The sequence below is a fragment of the Dermacentor albipictus genome, chromosome 3 (genome assembly GCF_038994185.2).
Source record: "Dermacentor albipictus isolate Rhodes 1998 colony chromosome 3, USDA_Dalb.pri_finalv2, whole genome shotgun sequence".
In the NCBI taxonomy this organism is placed as follows: Eukaryota; Metazoa; Arthropoda; class Arachnida; order Ixodida; family Ixodidae; genus Dermacentor; species Dermacentor albipictus.
The window spans coordinates 124,325,881-124,343,947 of NC_091823.1; the positions used below are offsets into that span (position 1 = coordinate 124,325,881).

Consider the following 18,067-nt stretch of genomic DNA (forward strand, 5'->3'; position numbering starts at 1 on the left):
TTAATCTTGTAGGTGGATGTGGACCTGCGTGTAACGTGTTATAGTTCTATAACGTTATTAAGCAAACTTTATTGCTCTGTTTTGGTAATAAAATACCGCCTTCCCCTGCTGCAGAAAATGAAGTTCTCTGGTATGGTAACTATTTTTTCGTGATTCACAGGTTTTACGGACACTACGCTATGGATGTGATATCTCGTTGCGCATTCGGCACAGAAGTGGATTCGCACTCAGATAAAACGAACGAGTTCGTGACATGTGTCAGAACGGTGATATCGGGAGGCCTGAACCTACGCCTACTGGTGCTAAGTATGTTTACTGTGGACAAGTTCTGCCTGCAGGCATAATAATGGTGTTACTGGATGGGACTTGATATTCTGCAGAATGTTGGGCGAGTTGGTGTTGACGCATTTGCTGTGACATAGTTACTAGCGTTAACAAGACTAACGGAAAAAAAGATGGGAGAGGACAGAGAGCTATAGACTTCAACTGACAAGCATTGTTCAGAGAAAAGATGCAAAAAACCACCGTATGCTCAAATAAATGCGCAGACGGATGCATAAACGAATGTGCCACGTAGGAGAACACTAAATTCACAACGAAGCCAACAGGCGCCCACTGCAAGCCATTACAAAGCATTGTTCAGGTTCTTCGCAAGGTACACCTCTTTATCAGTGAGTGCCAGTGATGGAGCACTACACATCCGTTTACAGCTTTTGGAATGCAATACGCCTCAAATATTTCCCTATTGAACTGCCTGGCGAACCATCTGAGCATTTGCGTGTTATGAAAACACGGGAGCATTTACGTGTACATCTATGGCAGTGGTCAGCCAAGTGGCCAGCGCCTGCCAGACCGCTTACAGCATTCTGAGGCTCCCTAAGCCGGTCATGTAGGCACGTGCCTGTTTGTCCAATATCGCACTTTCCGCAGGGGAATGGAATTTCGTGCACCACCCCCACATGGCAGACAACAGAGCGGGTGACATGGTCTTTAGTGCATGTACTCCAAGCGTTGATTACCAGCCTGCGCATTCTTGCGAGCTTGAGTGGCGCTGAAAAAACAACATCCTCACAGCACTTGTTCACCACCTTTCTTAAGCGGTGGGACAACCCGTGTACGTATGGCAAGGCCACAGGGCGCACGCTGGGACGTGCGTTATGGCCAATGTTCTTTTTCTTTAAGGCGCATAAAGTAGACGTCCCCCCCCCCCCCCCCCCCAGAGCAATTGTAACTGAAATAGAGTCTCGACAATGAGAAATGTGAACAGTTCTTCAGAAATACCTTGATAGGTTACATGTCAATGACCCATTCATGTAGCATAACTCCAACGAACTGGTTAACTACCTTTCGACACATGAAAATACCGCGGAATGGTTGGTTGCCTTCGCTGTTGATGTGGAAGAGCTTTTTTACTACCTCCCCCAGGCTGACTTTTAATTTCTGTCAGGGAGCATATCGAAGAGTCTGGTCCCGTTGACTTTCAAAATACCACTGGCCTTTCTATTGACAATTTTGTCGAGATGCTAGGATTTTGTCTCTCTTATGCCCTTGTTTTTGAAGAGGACACTTTTGTCCAAGAAGATGGTATCTGCATCGGATAGCGCATAGCGCCTTTTTTAAGCGATTTGTTATTAGTATTTGTTAATAGTATTTGTTATTATCTGTTCTGACAATCGTATTTTAACCTTACTTGGCAGTACTTTTGTAGCTAAGATTTTTAGGTATGTCGATGACTTTCTTGTTGTTCTGAAAGGTGTGAAGCCTTAGGGGAGCGGCTACGCTGTTAACAATGTTGTGGGTGTTCTCAAAAGTGTGGAGTTGGTATTAAGTTCACACATGAGTTGCCAGTAGATGGTCGCCTACAATTCCTAGATATTTGTGTCAGAATAAATGATAGTTACATTTGTTGTATCTACTCTCATAGGAGCAAGAAGCCCTTGCTTGACTACTCGTCGGCCCACTCTAAGTTAGTGGGAAGAAGCATAGCTATTAAGTGCGTGGAAGCTGCTCTGGTTTAAGCTTATGTGCACCAGGTTTCCTGCGCGTTCAGCAACAAGCGAACCGTTTACGCAGGACCGGGTATCCCGTTGACACCTTAGTGTCAGTCCCTGAGAGCTCCATTAAAGAGATAAAAACTGGCCCGGCAACCGCTCGGTGCAATAATACACGCCCCAGAGGGTGCCCTGTGACCGTGGCATACGTACACGGTGTGTGCCCTCCACCTAAAAAATGGGACGAACATGCGCAGTGTGGTTGTTGCTTTTTCAGCACCACTCAAGCTCGCAGGAATGTGCAGGCTGGTATAAAAATGTTGGGAGTCAAGGTACACGCACTAAGTACCATGTCACCCGCTTTGTTGGCTGCAGTGTGGGTGTAGTGTACGAAATTCCACTTCCCTGTGGAAAGTGCTACATTGGACAAACAGTCAGAAGCCTGAATAAGCGGCTTAGGGAGCACCTGAATACTTTAAACGCTATGGCAGGCGCTGGCCACTTCACTGACAACTGCTGTACATTAACACGTAAATGCATCATCTGTTTTCAAAACACGCAAGTGCTGAGATGGTTCACCAGGCAGTTAGATATGGAAAGATTTGAGGCGTATTGCATTTCAAAAGCAGCTGATGAATGTGTAAATGTTCCATCCCTGGCACTCACTGATAAAGAGGTGTTGTAGCTTGAGAAAAGCCTGATCAATCCTTCGTAATAGCTTGCTGCGGGCGCCTATCAGCTTCGTTGCGCATTTGGTTTTCTCTATACGTGGTACATTCGTTTATGCGTCCGTCTGTGCATTTATAGCTACGGTGGTTTTTTGCATGTTTTTTTTTTAATAAAGCTTGTCAGTTGAAGTCTAGCGCTGTGTCCTGTCCCACCTTTTTTTCCGTTAGCCTTGTTAGCTCTAGTCACAGCGCCAAAGGAATTGATAATTCGCACACGTTGGTGTTCGCAGTGTGCGTTGTGTGTTTGCGGATAGGTAAAAAAAAATAGAGCGATAAAAATGAACTTGAGTAATAGAACAGATACTATGGATGCACGGGTGTAGAAGATGCGCACAAAACGAGCTTTAGTAGTCGATGAAGTTTTATGTAGAATGCCTGAATAAAGCGTTATTGTTTCTTTTGTACCGTTTATTCGAGCTTGCGTTCAGTGTATTGGCCATATTATGGAAAATTTCGCAAACATCTGAACTGTTTAGTCCTGTGTTGTGATGCGTCAACAACCACTGGAAATACACGAAAATTTGTTGGTTCTGCCAAGGCTCCTTATGTGGTAACTGTAGGAGACTCCGCGAAATTAGGTGCAGCATGGGCACTCCAAACAAAGCTGGCCTCGCGAACTTTTGCTCAAGTTATGCCACCTGCTGCAGTTGCATATTAGGAGCAAAGGAGCTTTGATGCTGCGCTTTATTTTCAGCTGGCGCATACCTGCGTGTGTCCACAGCTGACAACAAAAGCTCGTCTTAACGGGGAGTAATGTCTGTGTTCGTGTTGTTCTTTCGCTGTGTCCTCTGTTGCGCTGTTTCAAGCTGTTGTTTCCATGAATGCATCTCGGTGCGGCGATTTACAATTGACTGAATGGCGGCAGTTCTATGTTATACTCGTTTATTTATGATGACGATGATGTTAGTGCATGACTTGCAGCTTTCGTGAAAATGCATTTTTCGAAAATTCGTCAAGAGAGAATATATGTTTTTTTAGTGTTGTTTCCTGGACTGATGAGTGCACTTCGAATGAAGGTGTTTGACCCCAGAGCCTTTGAGTATCTGAAGAACTTCACACTTGCCGTTATCAAGAAAAGAGAAAATGAGGTATTTATGTGGGCCGTGTTTAAGAAATGCTTGTTCCTGCATGGTTATACTTCTTGTAAAGTGGGTAAGCGTGCATACTGTCACCACACCACAGTAAGTAAACGTGACCTTTACAGCCAAAAAACCCTTACACAAAAGACAACATAGGAGGAAATACTTGTGCTTTATAAAAGAAATAAAGAAGCGATAACATGGAGCAGGTGGGGAACAAGCCCACAACCTTGCCCGGCTTCCACTGCCAGGGTTCTACTAGGAAACAAAAACACCCAAGAAAGTGGATGGGGAAACATCTCAGTGGTAGTTCAATTGGTAGAGCACAGAATACGAAATGCAAAGGTTGTGGGATCGTTCCGCACCTGCGGCAAGTTGTTTTTTCATCCAATTTACTTTCCATTAATTTATCGTCTCTTTATTTAACTTATTAGGCACAAGTAATTTCCCCCTATCTTGTACTTGGTGTCAGTGTTTGTCGCCTTCTTATGATATGACTCATAAAAATTGGGCCCCTCGGTTAGCCCGCTTTGTTCTCGTTTACTACGTAACGAGGGTCCCGAATTCGGCAACATTGATGCCTTCAGGTGACATGTGGGGGTTTATTGACTAGTTGCCTTCACCCAAAAAGATCAGGTTCTGGAGACCCATGCGGCAGAAAAGGATGTTTCGCATCCGCCGCGAAAGTCTGTGAGTGGTGGCGCTGGCTAACACTCCCAAGGTTGTACTACCAAACATAAATACCAAAGAAAGTGGATGTGGAAAGGGCGCCGCTATAGCTCAATCGGTAGAGCATTGCGCGCGAAATGCGAAGGTTGCGGGATCGTCCCCCACCTGCGGCAAGTTGTTTATTCATCCACATTCATTGCCATTAACTTATCGTTTCTTTATTTCATTTATGAAGAACAAGTAATTTCCCCTATGTTGTCCTTGGTGTCAGGGCTTGTTGGCTTCTGATGATATGACTAATAAAAATAAAGCCCCTCGGTTAAACCCCTTTCTTTTCGTTTGTGACCTTAATAGGTGTTTCTTAAGTTTTTTAAACCCACAGAAAGACGTGTTCTCGTGGACAAACTCATATAAAAGGCTGTTTTGTTGGAACGCATCTTGTTGCATGCGCCTCGTTGGAATTGATGCTGTTGACAATGCATGTCACTAAATTGTTTCAATAAAAATTGCTAGGCAGCGTATGATACATTATCATAAAGGCCACACAATGGCCTTCATAATACTTTGATACTACTGTGACTGTGTAAGGTGCTCTAACAATGACTTGAAACAAAATGCTCGGAAAAAGAACTTCTACGCCTGCTTAGATGCTTGAAAAGCAAAAGTGGGAGAGAACGCTTAAACTACACAAAGTGAATTCCAGTTTGCACCTCTATCCGTTGAACATCCTGAAGTAACGCGAAGGTGCAGCAAGGGCATTCTGGTAACAAGTGTAAGCACACTTTCATAAATTGCAAGAAAATGAGGTAGAAGGGATGGTGTTTCGACAGCCAACACATCCTCAAAGATCCAATTTTTTTAACAAATGCGAATAGACAATGTTTGGAGGAAATAGGTGCAGTCACCTTAATAGCAGAAAAGGCTTGAAAAGATTTCATGTGATGAAAGAAAAAACGAAGAGGCCAAGCCGTAAACCAGGCCGAGAAAAGCATCGAGGAAACAAGTTGTGTATCAGTGAACTATCAAATTATTTATTAATGAGGGTGAAATTTGCCACATCCGCTCATAAGAAATTAACCCTTCATATAAATAAATGCACTGTGCAATAAAGGCAGGTAACTATTATTCATTAAGTATTTGCTTCGAATGTGTGGTAATAAAAATTGTATATCTCGGTTGTTGTCATTTTGGTCCGGCACAATAAAAAACCAGGTTCCTTATGAATCTTTAGTGCCCGTGCAAAGGATATGTTAAATCTTCAAATACATTACTGAACGCAACTAAACTGTTTTGGCACTACCATGAAGCGAAATCCAATTATAATGTCAGCGATGCGCTTTATTTTTATTCAAAGTGATAACATTTCCGAAGTTCTTCGTGCCCAAGTTGGCTAGCACGAGAAAATTTCTTAAACGACTCTGCTTGACGTCCCTGGAATTTTAGCACTCTACACTAATTATTTGAGGCGTTTTTCTCCGTTCGTCACTTTTTTTAGTTGCACCTAAATTCTAAAAAAAAAATCCTGCGCTCGACTGGTCATGGACCCAAACTCTTCCGAAGAATAAGCCTTGGCTATGCGCTAATGGCACGCTTTCTTTTTGTGCACTCATGAGTTATTGTACGCACTTTGAAATTACCCTGTTTGTGAATTGAACATTCACACGCCCTTATCTAATATTTTTCAGCGCCACGAAGACTTTCTTCAGCTTATGATAGACGCGCAAGAAGGAACCTTGAGTGATGCCGGTGAAGGCACACAAGAACATAATTCAGAAGTATTCAACTTGGGGTCCGACTCCAAGTGCAACGTTTTGTTTGGTGCGAGACGTAAGTAAGAAATACCCTGGCGGAAATATTTTTTTTTGCATTTTATGAAACGTGGATATTCTTTATGCATTGAAATTGATCAGCATCCTATTTCTATGGCGAATGTAGTGGAACCAAGGCCTCTGTTACTGCTCACTAATCATTCTCAGTTTTTCTCTACCGTGAGCTATCTGAAGACGGCGTCGTTTTCTGGAGTAACAAGTCGCCCGTTAATACCCCCGAATGTTGGTGAATTTATTGCATTCTGGCTCCATTTCCATCTAAACATCGCTGAAGTTATTGTTGTATATGGAGTCCTCGTCAATAAGTTACTATAGCGCAGCTATTTTGCCGCTGGTCTCGACTTTGTGGGTGCCGACTGGTGTTGTTTTATAGGGAAGACATAGCACCATTTCCCTATAACGACTACCACACTACTCATTAAGCCAACACCCAGAAATCTTGCAGGAATTCAACAGTTAGGGGACCACGAACGTGCATCAGGGCTGTCGTGGCTGCAATTATGGCTTTGCGTTTCTCGCCGCGTGATACAATCAAATGCGTGAATCTAACAAGGTGATGCTCATGTTCATTCCTTCAGACGTTCTTGGAAACAGAAAATAAAGAAGTCGGCGACTGAATTAGTTACCCGACTGTATAGGTCAGTTGCCTTACGTGAAAACACATCAACAGCAAAACGGAGCCAACGGTGTTCTGAGCGCGTGAAAAAAAAAAGGACGCTAAAGTGCAGCATGGAGTGTAACAAGAATGTCCTCGTTACGTTGCGAATGGTGGCGCAGAACGCGAGCGCATGTGAGACTATAAAGAGGAAGTGGAACAAGCTTACGCGGAAGCTATCGTCACTGAGTCAGCATTGTTCCTCGCCCTGTGCTTTGTTAAGTACGCATCTCAGGCATGGACCCCTGCATGGGTACGAGAGCAGACACGGCAAAACACCATTGGTGTTCGTTGGAGGCTTAGCGTTGATTGACGAAAACTAGAAAACCGTTGGTTACCGAATTTGATGGGATGCACTTTCCTTGTACGTTTCGCTAGGTGTTACCTAGCCTGTCATCACAGATGGAGTACAGGTCGAGCGACTGCCCATGTGGTTTACATCAAGAGGGCAAGAAATGCTGATCGTAGAAACAGTCAAGCTGAACGCTTCTCTTCAGGTCTCGTATTTCATGACGCACTTGCCGCTTCTCACTGTTGTGCCGAGCAAACAGCGCCATCAAGAAGATACCAGACAAAATACCATGCACCAGGTTCTTCTGCGCATCACTTCTATATATTATTACTGCTAATGTTAAACCGGCTTTATTCAAGGGACGAGATTGATGGTAAAGTCAAGATGGCGTCCTGAGGCTGCATCAGCTCACGTCTTCTTCCTCTTCTCCTCGCCCGGCTCATGCCGTAGCAATCCCCGGTTGCCAGACGAAGCCCGCTAGGCAAGTCCAAATCACCCAAAAAGCGTAGGGTGAAACCGCTTGAGACGGGCACATGTACTAACTGGGTCCGGCTAGACCGACGACCAGCCGACGTCAAGCGTGCCACCACGTACGTCAAGTCACTCAAGCGATCTACAATGACGAATGGGCCCGTGTACTGGGGTAAAAAGTTTTCGCATAAGCCACGTTTACGTTCCGGAGTCCACAACCACACAAAGACTCCTTTGGCGTACGAGACAGACTGGTGTCGGCTGTCATAGCGCTCTTTCGATCGGTGTTGCGATGCCACAGTACGAAGACGAGCGATACGCCGGGCTTCTTCGGCAAGACAAAGCGTCTTGGCAACAGAGTACTAGCTGTGAAAGTAAAACGGTAGTATAGTGTCAATGTAGCTTAGCGGTGAACGTGCGTAAAGGAGATAAAAAGGACTGTAATCGGTCGTCTCATGCTTTGCAGTATTATCAGCATAGGTGATGAAGGGGAGTACGTCATCCCAGTCCTTGGGATCGGAAGATACGTACATGGCCAGATTGTTAGTTAGAGTTCGGTTCCTACGTTCTACAAGCCCATTTGTCTGAGGGTGATAAGGCGTTAAATGACGGAACTGCGAACTGCAGAGACGAAGCAATTCTTCTACGGCGTCCGCAACGAACTGACGACCACGATCGCTAATGATCACACGGGGTGGGGTGTGACCATGTTGAAGAATAATGAATCGAAGCAAAAACGTTGCAACGGACGCAGCTGTTGAAGATGGTACGGCCGCCGTTTCCGCGTAACGGGTCAGATGGTAGACACATACGATCACCCATCGGTTGTCGTTAGATGATCGGGGAAATGGGCCAAGATCGATACCCACTTGTTCAAATGGCAATCGAGGCGGCGGCAGAGGTTGGAGAAGACCTGGCAGAGCGGTCGTAGGGCGTTTGTAGCGTTGACATTGTTCGCAACTGGCGACGTAGTGCTTGACTGCGTGCCGCATTCTGGGCCAGTAAAAACGCTCCTGTGTTCGGTTCAAAGTTCTGATGAATCCTAGATGGCCAAAGGTCACATCGTCGTGCATGGCTCTCAGTATGTCCGTTCGCAGACTCTGCGGCGCCACCAGAAGGAAGCGTGCGCCTTTAGCCGAATAATTGGTCTTGTAAAGCAGGCCGTCACGGACAGAAAATTGACCGATGGCTCCAGGACGTGATGCGGCTACAAACAGAGGTTCCAAACTAATGTCATTTTCCTGTTCTGCTTTGAAAGTCATCGAGTCTGGGAATGTATAGAAGAAATGGGAGCAAAACAGTCATCAAAACTGTCTTCGTCACACTCCGTCGTCGTCAGAGGAAGGCGGGAGAGACAGTCCGCATCTGCGTGGCGACACCCGGACTTGTAGGAAATAACGAAGTCGTACTCCTGCAGTCGAAGAGCCCAACGTGCCAGTCGTCCACTCGGGTCACGGAGATTCACCAACCAGCACAACGCGTGGTGGTCAGTAATGATAGTGAACGGGCGTCCGTAGATATAGGGCCGAAATTTGTGGACAGCGAAAACAGCTGCCAAGCATTCTTGCTCGGTCACAGTGTAATTGCGTTCCGCCTTAGTCAAAGAGCGACTAGCATAAGCCAGAATGTGTTCAGCTCCTTGATTACGTTGCACAAGTACGGCACCGACGCCGATGCCACTGGCATCAGCGTGCACTTCCGTACGTGCGGATGCATCGAAGTGACGCAATATGGGCCCTGACGTTAGTAGAAATTTTAGCTGACGGAATGCGTCCTCGCAAGCCGATGTCCAGTTGAAAGGGATGGCTTTTTGTCGAAGATATGTTAGGGGGTGCACCACGTCGGCGAATCTTAGAACGAAGCGACGAAAATACGAGCACAGGCCCAAGAAACTCCTCAACCCCCGCACTGATTTCGGTGTTTGAAGGAGCTGGCTGCCTCAACCTTCCGTGGATCCGGCCTCACACCGTTTTTGTCGACCAGATGCCCAAGTACTAACGTCTCGGTTTCTCCGAAAAGAGATTTCTTGGAATTTAGGATCAAGCCAGCTTGTTCGACACAATCCAGAAGAAGATTGAGACGGCTGTTATGCTCACTCAATGTGCTGCCAAAAATCCCCACATCATCAAGGTAGCACAAACTAATTTCCCATTTAAGTCCTCGGAGGATAGTATCCATGAATGGTTCGAAAGTTGCTGGCGCGTTACAAAGGCCGAACGCATAACGTTAAATTCATAAAGACCGTCTGGTGTCACGAAGGTCGTTTTCTCCTTATCGTCTGGGTGCATGGGTATCTGCCAATACCCTGATCGCAAATCCAGTGATGAAAAGTAGGCAGCGGAATGTAAACAATCGATGACATCATCAATTCTAGGAAGTGGATACACATCCTTTTTGGTGACCGCATTCAGTTTCCTGTAATCAACACAAAACCGCCACGATCCATCCTTGTTCTTTACTAAGATTACTGGTGCTGCCCACGGACTAGAAGACTCTTGAACAGCACTTTTCCGCAGCATGTCTTTCACCTGTTCAGCAATAACTGTCCTCTCTGATGAAGAAGCGCGGTAAGGGTTTTGCCGAATGGGGTGCGAAGATCCGGTTTCAATTCTGTGGCGAGCACAAGAACGCGGGAGTGAAGCCTGCTTGTCGCCTTGTGTGAAATCGAACACAGAAAGATGTGCCCACAAAACTTGTGTGAGAGCGCGGCGCTCATGTGAGGGCAGTGCCTTGTTGATCATTCGTATACGATCAGCTCTTCAGAAATGCTTCGTTGGGGATCGCTAGTATGAGACTGATCCTCCTCGCTTAGAACTGTAATGGAGCTCTAAGTAATCTCGTCAAATTCAGCGAGCTTCATATCACGCGGGAGAACGGCAGGGACGCAAAAACGATTGAAAGCCCACAAATTTGAGGCGCCATTCACTACTCTCACGACAGAGCGTGGTACAAGTACATCTTTCTTTGCGCAGCTCGACGTAAGTGGGTGGACTTGCGTGTCAGCCGATGAAAGGTCGGCAGCAGCGAAATTGACAGGGATACGTGACAGCGACCAAGGCGGTAGCAGCAAATCGTTCGAAACAACACAATAGTTTTTCACTGGTACGGATGTGTCGGCAAGGGTGGCGAGAAGCGCGCTATTCAAAGTAATTTCGCCTGTGCCACAGTTAATGGTTGCAGCACAATCCTGAAGAAAGTCGATCCCGAGAATCACATCATAAGTGCATCGCGGTAGTACGAGAAATTCTGTTTTAAGGTCTTATCCTCCGGATAAAACACTTGGAACACAAATACCAAGGGGAACTAGGCACTCTCCACTGACAGCACGAAACGTCCCACCATCATTCCACGGGAACATAACTTTCCGAGCCAGCCTCTCTTTGAAAGTCACACTCATGACGGAAACGGTAGCACCAGTATCCACTAATGCTGTTGCAGGTATACTATCCATTAACACACGCACTTTGTTCTTCCCCATCATAATAGGAGGAGGAGTATTTCGTAGAGACGCAGACTGTCCGGCGACCTTACCTCCATCGGCCGCGCCGGCTAGTTTCCCGACGGCGGTGGAGACGTAGCACGTTGCCGTGGTGACGGTGAACGGCGTTGGCGACTGGTTGAGGGCGCCAGGCCGCGGTATGAAGCTGGCGAGCCACTCCTACTATACTGACGGAAGGTATTCCGAGGTGGCGCGCCTGTGGTGTTTGCAGGGTCTATCGGCCAACGGTCGTCATAACTATCACGTCCGAAATTAGACCAAGTTGGTGGTGCGCCATATGTTGTTGTCTGCAGGCGCCGGCGACAAAAACGAGCAATGTGTCCTGAAGCGCCACAGCTGTAATATACAGGCGATGCGCGACCGACGTTGTATGCCTCGGAGTCAACCCTGGGACGCTGCGGATAATAAACATGATCTTCCGAATTCTGATTCGTGGTGGTAGCTCAACGAGTTCGTTGATCGTGCGTCATGTCGTCGGGAAAGGTACGTCGGTGCTGTCGCAGCTGATCGACTCGGACGTCTGCAACGCCTGGCATGGCAGACAATGCTGACACAGCAGATGCATGTTCTTGAGGTTGGTCGGAAGCGCAACAAAGCTGTTCAACATCCGCCCCTTTGGTGTGTCGTTCAAGTTCTTCGCGGACAATTTGCCTTATAGTTGCCGCAAGGTCAAATTGAAAACTGTAGTTGTCGTTTTCGTCAACGCTTGCCACCGTTGTGACATTTGCTAGCCTGCCAAACTTTGGCGTGATACGGCGCAGCTTCAAGGCCTCAAATGTGCGGCAATGTTGATGAGGTCGGTGACCGAGGCGAGACTCTCCTTTCCGATTAAATAATTGTAGACATCCTCGGCTATGCCTTTGAGAAGGTGTCCAACCTTGTCCTCTTCGGACATTCGAGGATTGATAGTCTTACAAAGCTTCAGGATCGCGTCTATGTACGTAAAACAGGTCTCACCTGGGACTTGAGCGCGCTGAAGCAATGTCTGCTCCGCCCGCTTCCTTTTCGTGGTGGAATCGCCAAAGCACCTTGTGAGGTGAGTAACGAAGCTGTGCCACGTTGTGAACGTATCTTCATGGTTCTCGAACCACACTAGCGCAGTGTCTGTCGGGAACAGAACCACATGGTCGAAATGAGTCGTGGAGTTCTAGCCATTGTACTTGCTCACACGCTTGTAGTGGGTGAACCATTCCTCCACGTCCTCGCCGAATTTTCCAGAGAAAGGGCGGGGCTCCATCTGATGCATCCAGGCGCCGGTTGTTCGCACTGGAGCAGCGAGAGAATGCTTTCGGTCGCTGCTGTGGGACATAGGGATCTCAAGTGGTGTTGCAGGCAGTCGAGCGAGGCGTCGGCTCCGGTGTGGCACTTGCCGCAGCAGCTCCGTTGTATTGGTCGAAGTACCCCGCACCTCCACCACAAAACTGTTACGGTTAATGTTAAACCGACTTTATTCAAGGTACGATATTGATGGTAAAGTCAAGATGGCGTCCTGAGGCTGCATCAGCTCACGTCTTCCTCTTCTCCTCGCCCGGCTCATGCCGTAGCAATATGACATGACGTTCGTGGAATCGTGCAAAATTTTGCTGGTTGAACTCGCATGGGCGTTTGCGAATGCTGACGTTTCTGATTACAACTAGCGTGAGAAAAAAACTTGGCTTTGTGATGTGGTGGTGATAATATGTGCAGTGCGAACTATCTACAGACACTTGCGTTGTATTTAATAAGTTTTGGGAGTACTTGTGCCTTATCTGAAGTACGTGTAATCTACACTGAAGCACTTGCCTAAATGTGTTACATCCGTGTCGTGTTGTGTTTGCATTAACATTGGACTAGAACCTTAAGTGTTACATTTGCGTAACATTCGGGTTAACATATCAGAAAAAGCTTCGCTTCGCACCAGTTCCCACATATATGCCACGAAATGTCTGTACTAAAAGTGTCACAGCCTAAACCACCATCAACGTGAGTACGCTAGTTTCAGTAATCGGTGAAAGATCCAAGTTAAAGCAGTGGTGGCTTCAGCTTTTATAGTGGTGAACACCGTCGAACACAAGTCCTTGGACAGTGCCTGACACCAGACTGTGAACTTTGTTGAAAATGCCGAGCACTTAATGGTTATTACTTATTCATTATTGCTTACGTTAAATATTTATCCTAGCTTCGCACTATCGGTATGGTTGAGTTTTAAATTGGGACTTATGTTCCGAGGTCAAAATATATTTTTCTTAGCAGCGGTACAGCGACAATAAAATCCCATTTTCTCCTCTAGGTTTGACAGAAACGGAAGCTCTGGCTCAATGCGTGCAGTTCTTTCTCGCCGGCCTGGACACCACGTCAGCAGTATTGGCGTACACCGCACATCTCCTGGCGCTTAACCCGGATGTGCAGAACAAACTGCGAAAAGAAGTTAATGAATGCATTGAAACACACGTAAGATCTGCATCTGCGCTGACGTTTATTGCCATTCAGCTATGGAAAGCCACAGCTTGGGTGCACCTAGAGGGTGTTGCTCATTACAACTCTGATTTATACACCATTGCTTCCACGTTATCACTAGTCTAAGGGCAAACAGCGGCGTCTGAACTAACGTGGGCTTTATCGAAATTAATGTTTCGTTAGTGGGGCGATAGTAGCTAACGCCGTCTTCTCACATGCGCCAGTCGGTAAAAGGTAAGTGGGATTTCGAGACAGATCTGTGCGTAAGTGGCACAATAACAATTCAAGTCACCATGAATTAGTCTTCTGTAGTGGAGAAATGGAAATTATCAGGTCTGAAGGCAAAATAGAAGCAGGCGCGTCCTTTTGCTAGTGCCTTTTCGTAGCGTATTTTCGTGTTGTCATGCAGTTCCGCTGCCTTAAGTCAAGTCTCATAGCGTAAAACGGCGTTGTCTCAGACAGGAAGAAAAGAGGTAAGCTCAGCTGCCGGCGTTTGTGTGTCCTTCCAGTCATACGCTATACGAGCAGGGGGAATTAATAATTACACGCACAAAGAACCCAAAGACGAAGGCGGAGATTCAAGGCCCGGCTAGATGGCGCAATTTGGTGGGTAACCCGATGAGCTGAGCATTCGACAGTAGGTGAAATAGCGAAGTGGACTGAGCTATGGATCAGCTTGGAGAAAGGGGTCGAAAACACAAGATTATCCAGAGCGCGAGAGATGTTTTTGATGAAAAACACATTTGGACAGACTGGTTTTACAGATGGAGGCACTTCCTTCCGCAGGATGGTGGCAGTGAGTCATGAACTTTCAGTGATGTCTCAGATTGTTTCAACGGCTATTTATGTATGCCTTTTCAGAATGCTAAATTTATAACAGCGTAGATCCATAACTCTTCTTTTATATTTGTTTCTTTTCTAAAAGAACAAGACCCTTTTCCTCAGTTGAATTTCTCGGGTATATTTATTCTGGACGAGCAGGAGGGGGGGGGGGGTAATAAACTTAGAATGGACACAGACGAAGTGAATGATAAATGAAAAACTCCGCCCGCTGTCTTGAAGCATGGCTCTGTGAATATAAACATACAAGCATGTCTATTCTCCTGGGCTTTGATGCACGGCATTTTGCCTCGAGGCAAGTGCTTGGATATTATTTTATGTTCGGAAGACGCGCAGATGAAGCTGTTATGATGAACGGAACGAAGATAGCTTGGTAGGGTAGCTTGTGCCAGAGCATATAACTAGTACACATTTTATAGAAAGAGCACGCATTTCTTAAAAGACTGGAAAGGCGCGTTAAAGGGCGGAACGTGTCCAATGAAGTTCATAGTACGTGCCTGGTGCATATTTCGCTTGTTTGGTTCTTATTAATTTTACACTTTAATTCCATGATTGTGTCTACATGAACGCGCTGCAAACCTATATTGCTTGGAAGAGATACGTCCAGGTTCACTTCACCATTCATGTGGTTTGTGGGGTGTCAGCGCGGATTTCTTGCACAGATGTGCTATTAAAGCTCACCAAATACGGACCTTTTGACCCCTTGATTTCTTTACTATGGTAATTGCTGTCCGTTGTGAGGAGGGTTCTCATTTCGCGTTCACTGTATTTGTGAAACACAATAACAAAATGGAAAACGTCAGGCAAATTCCTTTTGTAGATAGCCACTGAGGAACCTTTGGTGGCTTAAATTCACCCTGATTTACTTCTTCTCTCTTTGTCTTCTCGCCTATTTGCCCAGGGCTGCGATCCTAGTCTGGATGTTGTTTCCAGGTTGAAGTATCTGCACTGCGTTTTGTCGGAGACTCTACGGATGTATCCACCTGCACCAAGGTCAGGATGAATTGTTCTTATGGCCAGATAAACCATTATAGACCAATAAACCTTTACCAATAAATAGCTAGACCAATAACTAATAGACCAATAAACAATAAACCAATACCCCAATAAACCGTTATATACCAATCTCCTTAAGTTGTACAGTTGGGAAATTGCTCGTGTGCATAATCCATAATTCGTAGAACTCAATCACGCGAAATAGTCGTACCGGTAGCCTCTGGTGTACCGCAGGGTAGTGTTCTGGCATCGGTATTATCCTCATTGTTTTTCTAAACGATCTGCCTTCAAGTGGTAATCTCGGATGCAGGTTATTTGCAGGCGACTGCATTCTGTACAAATGACAATGGGCATATCCTCTTCAATACAGCCTTAAAGGCAGGTTCAGTGTGGTTCAATGACTGGAAAATGTACATTAACAATAAAAAGTCGGCTTGATTATGCATCACTACAAAAAATATTCCTCCAACTTTAAATTATACCATTTATTAAACTGATCTGACTAAAGTTAAGGACGATAAATACCTAGGTGTCATATTGTCCGAACATCTACGATGGGATATTCATATTGAATATTCACATCATTTGCACTAAAAAGAATGCTTTTTATGAAGAGGCGATTACAGCTAGCACCACCAGATATAAAGATAATGGCCCAAAATACGCTTATCAGACCTATCCTGGAACACACACACACGCAAACACACACACACAAACACACACAAACACACGCACACACACACACACACACACACACACACACACAAACACACACACACACACACACACATACACACACACACACACACACAGGGACACGCACACACGCACACACGCACACGCACACGCACGCATGCACAGCTCGAAGGAGTTAAAAAAAGCGCTTAGGGCCATTTTCAACAAATTTAACCGAACAGATGCGCACCCAAAACTGCGTAAGAAGGCTGGATTACTAAACATAAAAAACCATGCGAAATTGGCGTGCCTAAAGGTAATGTATCAACTATTGCACAACCACCTAAATACAGACCTGTCCCGTTATATTAAGCAATCCACAGCAAGAACTACCCGCCAGAAACCCTTGCGTCATACAAGTTTCGTACAGATGCCCTCAAATTCTCGTTTTTTCCCCTAGCGATCGGAGAATGGAATAATCTGACCACCTCCATTCTCAGTAGCACATCTTTAGCTCGTTTCTCTAAACTAATTGAAAGCGATTAGCCAGCCTCGCAATTTCGGAACAGTCTTATGTTTTTGGCTTTCTCCTCATAGAAGCCAAGTGCCGATGGGATTTGTCTGTGCAGCAGTTAATTGCGCGACGTTTGGTTGTATAATGTTTAACTTTTTTATTTTCCATTTTTTGCTCTGTACTTGCCCTCCTGTTATAATCCGTATTGGGATTGACAGTAGGCAAAAATAAAATAGACAAATCAATAAACCAGGACGTTCCGTGATGTCCACTGTGCGTTCAACATAGTGAGTGATTTGCAGGGCTGGTTTAGTATTTAGAGGGTGGCAACGCCAATAATATTGATAGGAACCATGACGGACACAGGGACGAGGGGGACGTGCCAGTCTATTTTCTACTTGCTGCTCCTCTCTCAACATGTATGAAGTTGCTAAACAATGCACATTGCAAGGGTTGAAAATTTGTCTTGTGTTCAGGCTCCAAAGGATTGCCAGCAAAGAGTACGTCCTTGGTGAGACAGGAATCAGGTTGTCAAGCGGCTGCGCTGTCGTCGTGCCTGTCTACGCTATGCACCATGACCCTCTACTCTTTCCAGATCCTGAAAAATTCAATCCAGACAGGTAAGGTTATGTTCTATGAGAACAGACTTAGTACACACTGAGAAATAGAGATAAGGTATGATGAACGCATGCTGAAGGTATTTGCAGCGTTTGGTGCAAATAGACAAAAGGGCCATAATCGGAACCTTGGGCTAGTTGATTTGACATTGGGAGTGGCAAATCCGTCAGAATGACATGTATAGACTCGGAGACATACTGACGCCCAAAAGACGCAGTTGTCGGCTTTACGAACCTGCTTATGGGAGGCTCGTTTAGCGTTTGTATGGAGAAGAAGAAGAAGAGCCGAGCGGCGTAGACGTGCTTCGCATGGGCTCTGTCGACTTTCATTATTCTCTTAAGAAATTCACATCGTAGGACGGAAGCCTTTGTCGGACGACCTTCGTGAAGTCATCCGGAACCCCCTTGGGAAGTTTGAAGATCGTGAGTGCATATTATTTTGCGCTTTTGGACTTTGAAGTTCTCCGGGGTGGCGCTGCCGTGTTAAGCCTGACGCCGCCGTACGTAGCAGCGCGGAGGTAGGCGAGACGCTCCGCCGCCTTTGCCGCCGCTCGCTTGCTACGATTACTCGGCACTCACTATGGCGCACATTGCTGGATCCCAGCCGGCCACTTCTACTTCTACCAGAGGGAGTGGAGGTGGAGTTGTTGCTACAGCCCCACCCGCCCCCGGTGCTATTGTTCAAGCTGCCGCCGGGCCTTCGTCGCCAGAAACTACAGCCATGGACTTCCAAGACATTTCGGAAGATCGCCACGACGACCCTGCCACTATGGAAG

The 18,067-nt window shown here is 46.1% G+C and overlaps 1 protein-coding gene across 1 annotated transcript in view; it reads left to right on the forward strand.

Moving 5' to 3' along the window:
* The window catches only part of LOC135909478 (cytochrome P450 3A8-like), a 46,648-nt gene that overhangs the window by 13,189 nt on the left and 15,392 nt on the right, over positions 1 to 18,067 (forward strand). The window contains exons 7-13 of the mRNA XM_070536029.1: positions 161 to 306; positions 3,698 to 3,807; positions 4,592 to 4,597; positions 6,153 to 6,294; positions 13,483 to 13,643; positions 15,391 to 15,482; positions 17,151 to 17,294. Coding sequence (XP_070392130.1) covers positions 161 to 306; positions 3,698 to 3,807; positions 4,592 to 4,597; positions 6,153 to 6,294; positions 13,483 to 13,643; positions 15,391 to 15,482; positions 17,151 to 17,294 — 801 coding nt within the window. The remainder of the gene's footprint in view (positions 1 to 160; positions 307 to 3,697; positions 3,808 to 4,591; positions 4,598 to 6,152; positions 6,295 to 13,482; positions 13,644 to 15,390; positions 15,483 to 17,150; positions 17,295 to 18,067) is intronic.